Below are 16,865 nucleotides of genomic sequence, written 5' to 3'. Positions count from 1 at the left end.
TTATATTGGGGTTTTCTAGAACTCGGCTTTTCACCAAGGAGTTGGAAAGTCTTGGAGGATTTTCCGGGATTTGATCCAGGGGGGCTGGAGGTTCTCAGTGGTCATTGGCTCTGAGAATGTCCTTGGGAATGAGGGGATTTAATGGAGAATCCGGAAGTGGATGGAAGGGTGGGGGTGGTCCTGGGATGGATTTAGGAGTGGAATTTCCCAGGATTTTGTAGAATTTAGGAAATGTAAAAATTGTAGAAGCAAATATATAAAATATATAAAATGTACAAAATATATAAAATGTATAAAAGATTTAAATATATCAAATATATCAAATATATTAAATAAATATAGAAAATACATAAAATGTAAAACTATTAAAGATAAAAATATAGACATAAACTACATAATATAGAATTATAAACGTATAAATATGAATATAAGTATAAACATAAAATAATATACTACTTCTAGTATATGATTTTATATTTGCAAAATACAGTATATAAATACTACTTATTTATATTTTCATATATATGATATATATTATATAATATATTTTATAGCATATGTTGTAATATATTTATAATTGTATTTATAATATAATTGTATTTATAACGTATAAATACACTAAATAGAATAGAATATACAATGTATATCTTTATTTCTATATTATAAATTAATATAGAAATTATTATTAATAATTAATATTATAAATGAATATATTTTTATAATATTATAGATGAGAATATTTGTGTTGTATAATTAATATGTCCATATAATAGATGTTTGTATAATAATGCATTTATGTATTCTTATAAAATAATATTTGTATTACACGACATATAAGATGTCAAATATAAAAAATAGGTATTAAAAATAAATAAAAATAAAAATAAAAATAATTTTAAAATAATACAAATACAAATACAAATTATAATAAAAGATATAATAAAAATTACAATAAAATTATAATAAAAAATTATAAAAAAAATAAAAATAAAAATTGTAATAAAAATAAAAATTGTAATAAAAATAAAAATAAGAATAAAAATTAGAATAAAAATTAAAATAAAACTGAAACAATTTAACAAAAAATTATATAAAAATAGACATTTTTAAATATAAAAAATATTAGCATTTATAACAATATTTCAAATATCTGCCCAGTTTTGTGCAGTGAAGGAAACGAGAGGGAATGGCACCGACCTGCCACTTCCAGCTCCACCAGCACTTCCCGGGACACATCCTGGAATGAGACCTCGCAGCTGTAGGATCCCTGGTCGGAGCTCTGGACGTTCCTCAGGAGCAGGGACACGTTCCCAGCTCGGAAGTCCCTGTGGAAAAATTCCGCCCGGCCCTGATATCGCTCATCCGGCTCCTCCCTTCGATCCTTCCCATCATAGCTGCTCACGGGGATCCGCTGGGATTGGCCGTGGAATGTCCACCGGATGGAGAAATCCTCGGGAATGGGAGCAGATCCCACCTGGCAGGGCAGGAGCACCCTGTCCCCGATGATTCCAAGGACGGAAGTTTTGGGAGCGCTCAGGAATCCGCCTGTTTTAGGGTAAAAGGGGGATTGGTTCGGGTTTTCCATGTTGGGTTTTCCATGGAATTTCATCGGTGACCAATGGGACCAATTCCACCCTCAACAAGAGAGGAACCCAGAGGAAAACTAAAGAAATGGGGATGTGGTGCTCATGGATTTATCCTTCAGTGTTTTGAACAATAACTCAATTTCTTGGCCATTCAAGTCTTGGAGAACCCTGGAAAATGGATGGAAATGGCAAATTCCATCCAAAATAAAAGTTCACACCCAGGATTTACCTCCAGAAAATTCCAGGTGGGAATTGACTGCCCCAACACCGGTTCCCAGGAAGGTTTGGAATGTCCCAGGGCCTGGAATTCATCCTTACGGTGCTGGGAGATGTGAGAGCTCTCAGATTCCCAAGGATACGTGAGGTGCTCCTTGGACATCCTGCCCTGATTCCCAGAGGTTCTCCCAGCACGGGATCGCGACCCAGGTGATAAAATCATGGAATGCCCTGAGCTGGAAGAGGATCAGAGTCCAACTCTTGGCCCCGCACAGGACAATCCCAACAATCCCTGGGAGCGTTGTCCCAGTGCTCCGCAAGCACCAGAATGTTCGGAGCCGCTGCCAATTCCCAGTGGAGCTGCTCCGGCCATGACCACCCTCTGGAAAAGGAGCCTTTTCCAAGTTAAATTCTGTGTCCTCATTAGGTTTGAATTCACGTTTTGGAGCAGAAATCGCCTGTTTTATGGGAATAGATCCCAAATGGAACTGCCCTCACCTGCAGCCAGGTGGGATCCGTGCCGGAATGCCAGGACTGGGAGCACCGCCAGCCACCAGAGCCGGGAATCCATGGATATCCCGGCTCCCTGCTCCTCCTCCCCTCCGGAACCGGCACTGCTGGGGGGTCTCCCGCAGGATTCCTTCGGTCCCTTCCCAATGGGAAACAAGGAGAGAATGGAGAGGGGAAAAAACAGGGAAAATGATCCATGAAGGATGATGGAAAACGGGATTCCAGGAGTTCTCCTTTCCTCAGCTCCCTGTGCAATTTAAATCCACCCAGTAAATCCTCCCTCGGTTTTCCGGACGTTCCATTCCCATTTTTTCCCTTTCACTGAGAAATTCCAAGCGTTTTGTGGGATCTTCGGATGTTATTTTGTTATCAGATTTTGGTGGGGTTTTGGTATTATTTTGATTTTTGGAATTCTGATATCAGAATTTAATACCGGATTTTGGGGTGATATTTTAATATTCAATTTTAAGACCGTATTTTGATACTCTGTGTTGATGCCACATTCCATATTATACGTTAACATGATATTCTGTAATTAATATTATATTAATTTAATATTTTATTACTGTATTTTGATAGTCTATTCTACATTTTAATACTACATTTTGATACATTTTAATATTATCTTTAGTAATCCGATTTTGCTATTAGATTTTATATTTTATATATTTAAAAAAATTTTTTGGTATTTTTATATTTTAATATTAGCTTTTTATATTACTTTGAGATTTTATTTGGATGTTATTTTGATATCATTCTTTAACATATATTATTACAATATTCTTATATATTTTAAATATTCTATTTTAACATTCTATTTCAATATTACATTTAATATTCGATTTTTATATCATATTTAATACCATATTCTCACACTATATTTTGGGATTATATTCTCACACTATATTTTGGGATTATATTTTGATATTGTATTTTTAAACTTTATTTTGATATATTTTGATATATTCAGGGATTCTATTCTGATATTATAATTTAACATTCTATTTTGTCATTGTATTTTATTATTTTAATATATTCTATATTTAAAATAAATAAATAGATATTATTTTATTAGAATTATTATATTTATTATATAAGAAAATAATATATATTTATACATAATATTTATTTATGTAATAAATAATATATGCTATAATAATTCTAATTAATAATTTAACAATAATTACAGATAATTTATAGTGCAATAACACACAGTATAATGATTATACTTCTACATAATTCTATATATAATATAGAATGTTATAACTATAATTCTATATATCATTAAATAAAATTCTATGTATAATGATTTTATTATAATTATTACAATAATTTATATTTCAATATCATATTTTGATATTATAATTTCATATTATCCCACCTTTCTGTAGAATCATGGAATTGCCCAACTTGGAAAAGACCTTTCCAATCACCAAATCCAATCATTTTATTGGCAAAACCATTCCCGAAACCTCCTGGAGCAATTCTCAGGAGCAGCAGGATCTTGATCCCGCTGTTTTAAATGGAATTCTGTGATTTCATGGATGTGGCTCCAAGGATTTCCTTGCCAATCCCGCTCCGGGTGAAGATAAATAATCAAACTGAGCCGTGAGCTGGGATTCAATTGGGATTTAATCCCAATTTCCTGGGATTTCCTGTGTTTTCCTCCATGTCTCAAATCACAGATAAATCCAAGCAGTGCCAGGGAGAGGAATTCCCATGGGAAAAGGGCGACAACGCCCCAGATTCCTCCCTATCCGTGAAAACAATTAACTTATTTCCATTAAATGAATTTATTCCCAATTAATTCAGGGTTTTTTTCCAATGTGGAATTCCTTACCTGAGCAGGAGGGACCTGGCAGCTCCTCGGGGATGCGGCTGGGATCAACCTTTGTCCTCGGGTTTTATGGCCACTGGAAGCTGAGATCGGCGTTTTCCGGTGGAGCCAGAGGGGATTGGACGGAGCAGCTCGGGAAAAGGTCTGGAAAATCCCTTTCTGCTTCCTGAGTCCTTGCCCCGGAGCTGCGAGAGGTTGGAATGTTCCTCCTCATCCTCCCGTGGGAAACCATTCCCTGCTCTGCCAGGGTTTAGTGGGAACAGGGAGGGGAAAAGAGTTCCGTGGACCAAAAATTCTGGGAAAAAGGGGAAATCCCAGAGTTTTTATGAGCGGTGGGATGAGACCATGCTCGGTTTGGGATTTCTTTTTCCCTGGGAATGGTGTTGGGTATTATCCTGGTTTTCTTCCTTTTTGTCATGGAAATTCCAAGGTTGGTTTGGGGTTATTCCTTTTTTTTGGGGAGGTGGGGGAGTTTTTGGAGGGGGGAGAGGGGCAAAGTTTTTCCTGGTGTTTTTCCATCTTCTTTTGCCATGGAAAATGTACTGATGGGAATTTATTGATTAATTAAATCATTATATCAATTTTTAAAAAGTAATAAAAATACAACGCAATAAAATAAAAATAATGAAAATTAATAAAAATTCATTGATTTATCTCAAAAAAAAAAAAAAAAAGGGAGGGAGGAAAGAAGAGGGAAAAGGTTCCACACCTGAAAAAAAGTCCTCCCTGTGAGGGTGGGGAGGCCCTGGCACATCTTTCCCAGAAAAGCTGTGGCTGACTTGGATTATGTTTTTGGAATATGTTTGGAATAGTTTTGAGGAAAAGCCCCACAAACGATCAGAAAGCAGCTGGTTCTGATCTCCCACCTGGAGCCAGGACTCAGCATTCCATGAACCCCGTGGATTGACAGGATGGTCCTCGGTGTGGAGAGGGAAAATCTTTCGGTGATGCCAGCCCTGATTTCCTTGGATTGGGAGAATTCCAAGAGATGCATCCAGGAGGTGATAAAACCATGACATTTATCCGAGGAAACCCAGTCCCGGATTCCCTGGAAACCTTGTAGAAAGTTGAGGTTTTGTGTCCTGGCTGTGTTTGATCCCTCCTGGAATCACCAGAAATCCCCAAATTTGGCCTTGCTAATCAGTCCTGAAGGGTGGGAATCTCGTAAATCCAATCATTTTCCAGCTCCCTGTGAATCCTGATTCCTCCCCTCTCCCTAATCCAGAAATAAAACTGGTGTGGGAATAAACAAACCTGGAAAATCTTGGAACGTTAAAGCTCTACATCCCACAATTTTTCCATATCCGTGGATTCCCCCCTGGGCTCAGTGTTGTGTATTCCCGATTTTAGCTCTGAGTCCTCCCGCTGGGAACATCCACCCCCAAGTTGGGATTCTCCACTTCCCATTCCTGCTGTTTTCCAGATGTTGGAAAACCAGGTTGGAAAAGGAGCTGCCCTGCCCAGGAGCCGAGGGTTTGAAACCTTTTCCTGCTGCCCTTTGGATCAAGGTGTGTCCCAAATGGAACCTGTCGGGATTGGCTGGAATGCTGCACCCGAGGACAAAAAAGTCTTTCGTGGTCAAAGTCCCTTTTCAAGACTTGCAGGATCGAGTGCGGGAACTTGTGGAGTCTGTCCCCCCACAGATGTGGAAAAGATCCGTGTCCAGGGAGTACAAAAATTCCACAATTCCATAATCCACGTGGAATTTAACATGGATATTCGGGATCTGGCTGTTCAGGAAAGCCTGGCTGGAAGAGAAATGTCCAGGCTGAGGGGTTTTTTGGAGAACACTGAGCTGGTGGTTTGTTCTTGATATCCCCCAGGGAACGATTCCAGGTTGGAATTTCTTTTTGCCTCGGTGGGAATTCCTGTTATCTGTGGGTGGTTTTAAGGGAAGTTGTTAAAGATCATTTCATTTTAATTTCTTTGCTGCCTTAATTGAATGAATCAAACAATCTGCTCATGCCTAAAACAAACCTATACTGGGATTTGGGATTGAGCCATGGAAATACTGATTATTGTTTCTATGGAATTTATTTTGGTTTACTCTATTTAAATTAATTCTTAGCCTTTTTCTTCCGAGAGTGTTTTTTGGGTTTTTTGGGCAGCAGCTGGATGAGCTCAGGTGTGTCCAGGTGGGCACCTGGCTGGGATGGGGAACAGTGCGGCAGCAGGAGCAGGACGGGGATTGTCCCACTCTGCTCGTCACTGGGCACTCTCCAGCTGCAATTCTGGGCTCTGTTCTGGGCTCTCCAGTTACAGGATGGACTTGGAGGAGCTGGAGTGTGTTCAGAGCCAGGAGCAAAGATTGGGAAGGGTCTGGAGAACTCCTGAGGGAGCTGAGCGGGCTCATCCCAGAGAAAAGGAGGCTCTGCGGGGACCTTCAGGCTCCCCACAACTCCCTGACGGGGGGGCAGCCAGGGGCAGGTTGGGATCAGCTCCCAGGGAACAAGGGTTGGGATGAGAGGAAACGGCCTCAGGCTGTGACAGGGGAGGGTCCAGCTGGACTTCAGGAGGAATTTCTTCCTGGAAAGGCTTGGAAGGGGCTGCCCAGGGAATGGTGGAGTCCCCACCCCTGGAGGTGTCCAAGGAAGGACTGGACGTGGCACTTGGAGCTCTGGGCTGGTGACAGGGTGGGATCAGGCACAGGTTGGACTCGGTGGCCTTGGAGGCCTTTTCCAACCTCAACAATCCCAAATGGACGGGCCTGGAATGACCATTTGAAAGCAAACTCCTGTTCCTTAGGAATTCTGGCTCCGTTTCTCCCCTGCCCGAGGTTATCCACATCTGCCTGGGCTTGGATTTAGTCTGGGAATCACAACTCAACTGCCGGAATTTCATTACAAACAGCTGCTCCTGCCCTTTTCCTGATTTCCCTCAAAGGGGCTGAAACACCTCGGAGGATTTCCCCATAAATGCAGAGAAACCAACGGCTCTGGTTCGATTCCCTCTTCCCGTTGTGTGTCTGCTTGGCAGGAGCCTGGTGAGATTTTCCCTGGATATTTGGGTTATTGATGTCTTCCCGAGCTGCAGAACGATGGGATCCAGATTCCAGCCGGCAGTGACTCTTCCCATCCTTGTTTTCCTGCAGATCATTCCCGGGGTCACAGGTAATCCCTGGTTCTGTCCCAATCCCAATTTTATTTAGGAAGGGAATTCATTCCCAGCCTAAATCTGTTTGTTCTCCCAGCTCGTTTTCCTGGCATTCCCACATCCCAGTTGCCCACAGGAAGCGCTGATGGGAACTTTGATAAGCACCAACTCCCAAGGCCGTTCAAGGTCCCTTCCAACCCAAACCATTCCAGGGCTGGATGATCCCAGCATGGGCAATTTTCCCACCTCTCTCTCCTCGCAGGCCAGTACAGCATAATTCCTCCTGACAGCCCCGTCCTTGGAGTCGTCGGGGATGGAGCCGTCCTGCCCTGCCAGTTACAAGGCAGAATAATCCCGGAGAAACTTTCCATCCAGTGGATCTTCTCTGGGAGCTCCACAGAAAGTGCAGTGGCCACTTTTGATGGGAAAAATCCTCAAAATCCATTTCTGGAGTTCGCGGGCTATCGGGGCAGGACGGAGTTTTTCCCATCGGAATTCCACTGGGGAAATCTCTCCCTTCTCCTGAAGAACGTCCGTCCCTCGGACAAAGGGAAATACACCTGCAGTGTCTTCCTAGAGAACTGGTACAATGAGGTTGTGTTGGAACTGGATGTGGCAGGTGGGTGCCAGGGAAGGAATTCCTGCTTTTTCCTGACACTGAGCCGTGCCGTAAATCAAATCTCTCCTGATGGGAGAGCGTTTTAAAATTCTTCCCAGGAGTTAGCACGAGAGACAAATGGAGACTTTTCCTGGAGTTTCACTGCTGCCAGATAGTTGTTTATTAAGTCTTATCAGAGAAAGTGAGTCACTAGTGTGACCCAGGCATAACACAGAGCAGAGAATGCAGGAGAAAAGTCTAATTATCAAATTGACACGGCCTTTTAAAGATAATTTAACCAATGGTTACTAAAAACATATATTATTTTCACTTTCCTCTCAATTATTCAGTAACATGGCCAGGAACTGTGGAATTTTTTGTCCAATCATCTCAAATTACTTTTACTGCAGAATATGGAGTGGTAGAAGAAGGAGAAGAAGGTTTGGAGAACAACAACAATCCTCCATTTTGATGTTTTTTGCTCTTACCTATTTACTACAAAGAGAAGCCCAAAACCTCTAAATTTTCACCCTGTGACAATCTCACATAGTAGTCTATCACCTAATTCACACCACTGTATTTTCTAGTTCTTGTCTGATCGTAGGCAGTTTTTTCCAAGGTTGGAGGTCAAAACAGTGTTGTTTGGGGGTAAAAACCCTTCAAAACAGGCAGAGAAATGTTCTCAGCCCTCTGGGTTCCTACATTCTCCCATGAAATCAGAGGGATCTCCGTGACGGAGATATTTGGGTTATTGATGTTTTACCAAGCTGTGGAATGATGCAGGTCCACATTGCGACTGTTCCCATCCTTGTTTTCCTGGAGTTGACTTGTTGGGTCTCAGGTATATCCTGATTTTTTCCTGATCACAATTGGGTTTTGGAAGTTCAATTCCCTGGGAGTCGCCTGGAGGAAATTCCAAGGGTAAAAGTAGGATGTTTCCTGGGTTGGGATAAGAACAGTTTAATAACTGAAATCAACCCAAATCAAAACAGGAAAAACTGGGAGGAAAAGGAAAATGACACAAAGAGAGAGAAAGAAAAGCCATGAAAAACAATGGATGGTTGGCATCATTCCCAAATCTGAGGCAGCTCCTCAGAGAAATTAACTCCATCCCAGCGGGAACCAGGATGGAGAGGAAGAGCCATTTCCCAGCAATTTAATGGGAATTAGAGTTGGAATCTGATTAATCTGCAAATTATCATGGAGAAATCCATGGAGACTTCCTGCCATGAGCCAGAGAATCCCGGGATGGGTTGGGTGGGAAGGACCCTGAAGCTCATCCTGTTCCATCCCCTTCCATGCGCAGAGGCACTTCCCACCATTCCAGGATGTTCCAAGCCCTGTCCAAGCTGGCCTTGGACACTTCCAGAGATGGGGCAACCACAGCTCCTCTGGGAATTCCATTTCAGCTCCCCTCCGCCCTCCCAGTAAAGAATTTCTTCCCAATATCCCGTTTGCTCAGGGAATTCCTTGTGTGCCCTTTGTTGGAGCTGGGATTTTTCCCGTTGTGCAGCTCAGGGTGCCGAGCCCTCGGTTTTCCTGGATGGACACGCTGGGAACGGCATCAGCCTCTCCTGCAGATCCCAGGGATGGTTCCCGGCGCCCTCCGTGGTTTGGCTGGACAGCCAAGGCCAGACGCGGCTGGAGGAAGTGACCACTCGGAGCACTCCGGGCCCTTCCTCCGGCATCTTTGATGTCGTGAGTTCCATGAGCCTGGAGCCGGGATCGGACCGGGAAGTGTCCTGCAGGGTGGTCAACGAGGTGCTCAACACCACGCGGGAATCCCGAGTCCGGATTGCAGGTGAGTGACCCCTGAGGGATCAGCTGGGATCGGGCGGTGGCTGCTGTCCCTTGTGTCTCCATTGACCACGGAACGATCCTGGGCTCGGGATCAGCCGGGATCGGGTGGTGGCTGCTGTCCCTTGTGTCTCCATTGACCACGGAACGATCCTGGGCCTCGGGATCAGCCGGATCGGGTGGTGGCTGCTGTCCATTGCCCTTGGAGAGATCCCAGAGCCCCAATCCCAGGCCAGTGACCTGTGGGAAGATGAATAATGTGGGAACAAATCCCTCGTTGTGTTCTGGTGCATCCGAGATCCATTTTAGCTTGGAGAGGGAAGGATTGGGACATTCCAGTGGGAGAACACAGACCCTGCAATGACCTGGACGTGGAGGGAGGGAGGGATTGGGACATTCCAATGGACATTTCCCTACAAGGACCTGGACACATGGAGGGTGGTTGGGCGCTCAGAAAGGCTCCCAGGGAAGTGGTCACGGCTCTGACGTTTCCCAAGCCCATGGATCATTTGGACAATGCTCCCAGGCACAGGGTGGGGGGATTTTGGGGCTGTGCAGGGCCAGGAGGTCACAGAATCCCGGGATTATCAGCATTGGGAAAGGCCTCCAAGGACATCCGGTCCAACCATTGGCTGGTGCTCACCAGAGCTCCGAGTGCCATGTCCAGTCATTCCTTGGACACTTCCAGGGATGGCGACTCTGTCCTTCCCTGGGCAGCCCCAGTGGGAATTGATGATCCCTGGGGGTCCTCCCAGGGATATTCCCTTCAGGATAATCCATGATTCCCACAATGTGCTGATGTGCAATGAGGAATATCCGTTCCCATCCCTTCTCTCTCACCTTGGGGCTGATTCCCAGTCTGGAAAGTTCTGACAGAGGGAGATCCTCGGGGGGTTTTGTTCCGACTGCAATTCTACTGGAAACACTTTCATTTCGCAATTCCATTTCTATTTTCCAGATTTCTTCTTCCCTTCCCCTTCCCCTTCCACTTGGATGATTGTTTCCCTCATAGTTTTAAGTCTGGATTTGGGAATTATCGGGGCTATTATTGGTAAGTGTATGTGTACATGTATATGTGAGTATTTCCACAGATGACGGGGAACTTTCAATTCACCACAACCCAAAACTCAAATATATGCTGTGAATAAAATAAACTAATATAAATTAATTTTATTCTGTATAATTTTCCCTACTGTTTCAGTTATAATTTTTACATTGTAAATTACTTTTTATTTTAATATTTTAAAAAATTATGAATTATGAATTAAGACTGTGGTGTTAAATAATAATAATAATAATAATAATAATAACAATAACAGTAGTAGTAGTAGCAATAAAAAATGTAATGGAGTTAAAATTTTTAACATCCAATTCAGAAATACAGAGGGAGAGAGATAAAATTAACACATTCATAATGAAAATGAGGAGTCGGGATACAGGGACTACGACATACTTGCAGAATAGTTATTTACCTCCTGGCATCATGGATTTTTTAATACAATTCACATTATCAACTGAGACAACTCAAAATTTTGTTTTTCTAGGTACTTTTGCACAAATCAGGAAAGCAGTGGAGTGAAAAAGCTCAAGAGAAACCCAAAATAGAAATAGGAACCTGATATTTGATATAATATAATAAATATATGAGCTAGAATAAATATTTTAGAAATAATAATATAAATATTATATAACCTGAATATATACAATATAAATATTTATATAATATAGATATATTTATAAATAAATGGTTATATAACATAGATATATTTATAAATAAATATAAAGAAATAATTTTTATAAATAAATAATAAAATAAATATATTGTAATCTATGTCTATTAATACATATGTGTATATATGTACATTTATTATATAAAACACCACTATTAAATTATACTATACAATTATTTACACGTCACACAATTCTATTGTACCATACACAAATATTATCAATCCTATTTTATAATACAGACATCTTTATATATGTATAGAATACATGTACATAGTATTTACTATAATTTAAGTTTTCTATAAAATATAAATATATACAAATATAGAAATCTATGAAAACATAGATATCTTTGGCATGAAAGCAGCCTATAGTGTGACAATAATTCAGTTAACATCTCTAGTATTAGACACTATCATTTTTCAGTCACTGGTTGGTCTTCCAGGAGCTCTTTATTCTTCAGGGTTTTCCTTCGTCTTCCCACATTGAAAAAATCTTCTGCCAAAATTAGACAGGAATAGATAAATGTAGAAATAGAAATAGAAATAGAAATAGAAGTATAGAAATACAAGTACAGAAATCTATAAAATGAAATAAATGCAGCCATTTTCCGCAGAACTCCTGGGGTCAACCCCCAAGGAACATTCCAAACCCTTTGCTGGGTGTCATTGATTGTCCCTGATTTGCTGGGATCAATAATTAACTTTTGGATCTCTTTGATTCCAGCCAGGTTGAGGAAGAAGGCGAAGAAAGGTAAAGGCTCCAAGAAACCAAAGGATTTTGATTTCTGGGATGTGAATCCCGGTGGGATTCGATGACCTTTGGTCACCGGTTGTATTTATTGACCCCTCCAGTGTGCCCCAATCCGAGCAGATCTTGAGGGGCCATTAATTTTATCAATATTAAAGATACTAAATATCCATTCATTAAATAATTTACTAAAATATGAAACCATGAAATTCTAAATATTATTGACACTATTATAAAAGTAGAAAGAGTAAATTAATAACATCAGAATATTGTTATAATTATTAAGTATTAGAGTATTTAATGCATAGACTTATAGGATATTGAGTGATCTAATAATGCGTAATTATTATAATATGTAATTAATTATTTTTAGTTAATTAAGATATCAAAGGTACTATAAATTAATTACTTAATATAATTAATATCGAATAGAACAAAATACGTAATTATTAATATTACATATAATACATAATTCAATATAGCTTTATTATATCATTGAAAAGATATATAATATATAGCTTATTATCATTACATTGCAAAATTATTAAATATTAAAAAACAATATCAATAATTTGATAATATTTGATTGTGTTTTAACCTTCCAATGATTCCCTGACCCATATCCTGCTAAAGTTCTGCCAATTTTTTTGGTCATCAGCCTCAATTTCCCATGAAATAATGGGAACAGCATTGACAGCTCAATTATTCCAACTAGAATTGATTTCATCTTTTTTTATGGAATTAATCTTCATTTACTACATTCTCTTACATCATTATTGAATTCTTTTCAAACCCTTCTTTAAGTTTATTGAAGAAAGATGAATTCCAAAGTGGTCAAGAAAACACCATAATTGAAGATTTTAGCTGTGAAATTCATTAATTCGTGTCTCATTTCTTTCAGATGAAGGGAGTGTGAAGGCACTGCTGAGTAAGACCAATTTTCCTGCTCCTTGCATTCTTCCACGGTGCACATCCCAAAAAAAGGATGGGGATCTTTCTTATGTATTTACGAATAAGTCTCCCTTTAACAAAGGCTCTTGTGACATAATTGCAAATTTGATTATGAATTGAAATTGATTTATCTCCATTGGATTCATTTTCCAATGGGTTCACTTTCCAAGAGATTCATTTTCCAATTTCCGATAAAGCTCCTTGTTGATGCTTCAGGAATTGAGGACAATGAAATAGATTAAAACCCCGTCTCATCATTTTTTACTCCTAACATGAAAAAACCAATTTAAATAAATTCTATTTTGCTCCTGAATTACATTTAATTCACTTTGCTGCTACATTTTACTCCTAAATTGAATTTAATTAATTTTGCTCCTAGATTTTACTTCTGAACTAAATTTAATTAAATTAATTAATAAATTAATTAATTAATTTTACTCATAAATTTTACTTCTAAACTAAAATCCCCCAATTATTTATTGATTTTTTTCACTTTTTCCTTGCATTTGTTGGTCGACTCAGAAGCTCAGAGAGAGAAAAACGAAGCAGGTAAATCCATTTCTCCAATTTATGTTAATTATATTAGTATTAAATACAATTATTATTATTGTACAATTATTATTCATTATTAAGCAGCTCCCACAAGCCAGTGAAAGAGCAGAAAATAAACTCCGGTATTTTCCCTTTATTCCAGTTTATTGATTTCTATTTTATTTCAATTACTCTAAGAAACATGGCTGTGATTGGGTCCAGTTCTGAGAAATGTGGGATCATTTCCTGCTCCTCTGGGAATTCTCTGCCTGGAGTTTTGCTGATGGAGATTCCTCGAACCCCAGATTTGCTGCTCATGGCTTTTTTCGCGGGAAAATTATTCCAACTGGGTCACAACTCCAAAAAATATGTGGGATGAAACTACATGTCCAGGGAAATCCTGAGCATTAATTCCATGGAAAGTAAGGAAAATGCCATGTCCTGCTGCCCCTGATCCCTCAGGATCCCCACCCGGAGAGGACTTGACTCCTCCAAGGAGGGCAAACCCTTTTGATGAGTCGCTCTCCTGCATTCCTGAAAAGCAGGACCAGTGGCCCTTGGGAATCTCATGAGGCTGAATGAGGCAAAGTGCTGGGGATCACTCCAGGGTGGGAAAGAACGGATCGGGAGAGGCCCAGGGAGAGGGATTTGGAGAGGAGAGGATGGACACGGCCCATCCCAGGAATCCCCTGGGAGAGGGATTTGGGAGGAGAGAATAGACACGGCCCATCCTGGGAATCCCCAGGTCCAGGGCTCATCCCCAGCAGCAGCTGAGGGGGAATTCTGTCCCTGGGAAGGATGTGGAGCTTTTGGAGCAATTCCAGAGGAGGCCTTGGAGATGATCCAAGGGATGGAGCCCCTTTTCTCTGGGATCAGCCTCGAGAGCTGAGTGATTCTTAAAATCCCTTCTGACCCAATTCCAGCATTTTATCCCAGCATTGGCTGTTAGAAATTTAAGCCACCACATCTTATACATGGAAAATTTTAAAGGAGAAAATGATTCCAGGGTTTGTGCAGCGCTGGAATTTCTTCCTTGGGGTCTCAGCCCCTCATCGGCTCCTCGAGTTTTCATTTCACTCATGGAAGTTTGGTTTTTTTCACAGCATTGCTTAAGAAAAGGAAATGCCTTGGTAAGAAAATGTTTTGTATCAATATTACACATTATATATTATATATTAATTCATAATTTTATTGTTACATAACTGTATATAATGTATTGCATTCAATTATAGTTTATATAATTATATACAATAAAATAGACACTATTTTTACATTATTATATTATATCCATTATTCTATTCTGTATCACACAAACCTCTATGAACTAAAGCCAGTGTTGAGCTGAGCCCGATTGTTCCATCTGGCAGGGGGGAATTTTCTCCTCATTCCCAGGTTTTGCTTTCCAAGAGGTTTGCCATAAAACCTCCTCGGACAAGGAAAAGTCCTCGCTTGGTGTACCTGACCTTGGAAAAAATGCCCTGAATTTGGATCAAACCCATCAAAACCATTTTTAAATTTATGCCAGAAAATTTAACACATTTAAACCACCAAATAAAAATGGTTAATTGTAATTAAACCCAACTGTACTAGTTTGAAAACAAACCAGTGGGAGGCACCAAGTCAGAATAACAATTTAATGGGGAAATTAAAGAAAAGGAAAAAAAAAAGAAAAGAAAACACTGGTTCAAAGTGACAGGGTCAGGATACAACCTGACACCCTGTTAGTAAGGGTGGCGGTGGCAGTCTGATAAAATGGTGGCTGCAGTCCTCCTGAAGTGGTGGATGGGGTTCTGTTGAAGCAGTGATCCTGTAGAAAGGGCTGCTCTTCCTCGGAAGGTCCAGTGGTGGCTATGTAGCTCCTGTCCTCTGGGAATCCAGTGAAAAGGTTGTCTGTGGTGTTCAGAATCTCTGATTATATCCAGGATGGAATGCTTGGTTCCTCTATCTGAGTGGAGCATCTCACAATGGGATGATGAGTCACGAGGCCAGGCATTGAGGGGCTCATCAACAGAAGATAGTCCAGAGGGAGTTATCTCTGCGTCATTGGGCATGGCATTGATGGGCCATTAACAGAAAGATAGTCCAGGGGAGGAGACAAGGAAACACTGCCCCACCTGGTTTCAACGGCTCATGGTAATAGAATACACTGCAACCCAGGACACCAACAAAGTTAAAACTGGTTAATTTTAACCAAAACCAACAAATTTAATAACGGTTAATTTTAATTAAAGCCCACATCGAGCCTTCCTGGGCCACATTCCTGGCATTCCTGGCATTCCCGGCATTCCTGGCATTGCTGGGCTCTGTGCGCATCCCAGGGACAGCTTTTCTCCAGCGGCAGTGGCAGCCGCCTGCTCAGGGAGCACAGCCAGGGTCTCTCCGCGCTCGGGGTGTTCCTGGACTCGGAGGAAGAGCGGCTGGAATTTTATGATGTGGAGCAGAGGGATCTGGTGGCGGTGATGTCGCTGGGCTCTGGAGACAATCCCGTGGGAGGGTTCTTCCCGTTTATATCTAGAAGGCAAACAGGGACGCTCCGGATCCGCCTGGTGCCGATCCCAGTCCCACTGAAGAAACACCGTGGGGTCTGAGGGAGCAGGGGAAGGGCCCGTGGGAAGAAGGAAAGAAGTAAAATTTTGATGCCAGAAATGGAAAATTAACAATGGATAAAGTTGAGCCTGTGGAGTAAAACAGAGATGGGAAGGATGGAAAAAGAGAGGAGAGGAGAGGAGAGGAGAGGAGAGGAGAGGAGAGGAGAGGAGAGGAGAGGAGAGAGAGGGAGGAGAGAGGAGGAGAGGAGAGGAGAGGAGAGGAGAGGAGAGGAGAGGAGAGGAGAGGAGAGGAGGGAGGAGAGGAAGGAGAGGAGAGGAGAGGAGAGGAGAGAGAGGAGAGGAGAGGAGAGGAGAGGAGAGGAAGGAGAGGAGAGGAGAGGAGAGGAGGAGAGAGAGGAGAGGAGAGGAGAGGAGAGGAGGAAGGAAGGAATTCGGAAGGAGGAAGGGGGGGAAGGGGAAAGGGGAAGGGGAAGGAAGGAAGGAAGGAATTCGGAAGGAAGGAATTTGGAAGGAAGGAAGGAATTCGGAAGGAATTCGGAAGGAAGGAAGGAAGGAATTTGGAAGGAAGGAAGGAATTCGGAAGGAATTCGGAAGGAATTCGGAAGGAAGGAAGGGAGGAAGGAAGGAAGGAAGGAAGGAAGGAAGGAAGGAGAAAAGAAAGAAAGAAAGAAAAGAAAAAAAGAAAAAGAAAGAAGAGGAAAGAAAGAGAAAGAAGAGAA

The 16,865-nt window shown here is 41.2% G+C and overlaps 1 protein-coding gene and 1 long non-coding RNA gene across 3 annotated transcripts; both read left to right on the top strand.

The window, feature by feature from the left end:
* The first annotated feature begins 5,779 nt into the window (after positions 1–5,779).
* Positions 5,780–13,424, top strand: LOC120412267 (butyrophilin subfamily 3 member A2-like). 2 transcript variants are annotated; one of them, XM_039572649.1, is made up of 7 exons: positions 5,780–5,985; positions 7,126–7,259; positions 7,505–7,861; positions 9,354–9,641; positions 10,596–10,688; positions 12,092–12,118; positions 13,017–13,424. In XM_039572649.1, exons 2-7 carry the CDS (start codon positions 7,187–7,189, stop codon positions 13,184–13,186), a joined length of 1,008 nt encoding a protein of 335 aa, XP_039428583.1. In that variant the 5' UTR covers positions 5,780–5,985; positions 7,126–7,186; the 3' UTR covers positions 13,187–13,424. The 2 variants fall into 2 exon arrangements, with proteins under 2 accessions (XP_039428583.1, XP_039428584.1); XM_039572650.1 differs by having other exon boundaries at positions 5,780–6,007.
* A 101-nt stretch (positions 13,425–13,525) lies between these two features.
* LOC120412270 lies at positions 13,526–16,342 on the top strand. Its single transcript, XR_005604792.1, has 3 exons — positions 13,526–14,019; positions 14,701–14,727; positions 15,829–16,342. It is a non-coding gene; the product is annotated as an uncharacterized LOC120412270 (long non-coding RNA).
* The last annotated feature ends 523 nt before the right edge of the window (positions 16,343–16,865 follow it).

Source organism: Corvus cornix, unplaced genomic scaffold, assembly GCF_000738735.6.
Source record: "Corvus cornix cornix isolate S_Up_H32 unplaced genomic scaffold, ASM73873v5 scaffold7, whole genome shotgun sequence".
Taxonomy (NCBI): domain Eukaryota; kingdom Metazoa; phylum Chordata; class Aves; order Passeriformes; family Corvidae; genus Corvus; species Corvus cornix.
The sequence above is the reverse complement of the archived record's forward strand: the minus strand, read 5'-3'. Positions and strand labels throughout refer to the sequence as shown.

What these genes read in the sequence shown, in the direction of transcription:
- LOC120412267 (XM_039572649.1), top strand. Translation starts at nt 7,187, where the DNA reads ATGGGATCCAGATTCCAGCCGGCAGTGACTCTTCCCATCCTTGTTTTC. An exon ending in ATCCCGAGTCCGGATTGCAG is followed by an intron (nt 9,642 to 10,595) that starts GTGAGTGACCCC and finishes TCTATTTTCCAG; the next exon opens with ATTTCTTCTTCCCTTCCCCT. An exon ending in GAGGAAGAAGGCGAAGAAAG is followed by an intron (nt 12,119 to 13,016) that starts GTAAAGGCTCCA and finishes CATTTCTTTCAG; the next exon opens with ATGAAGGGAGTGTGAAGGCA.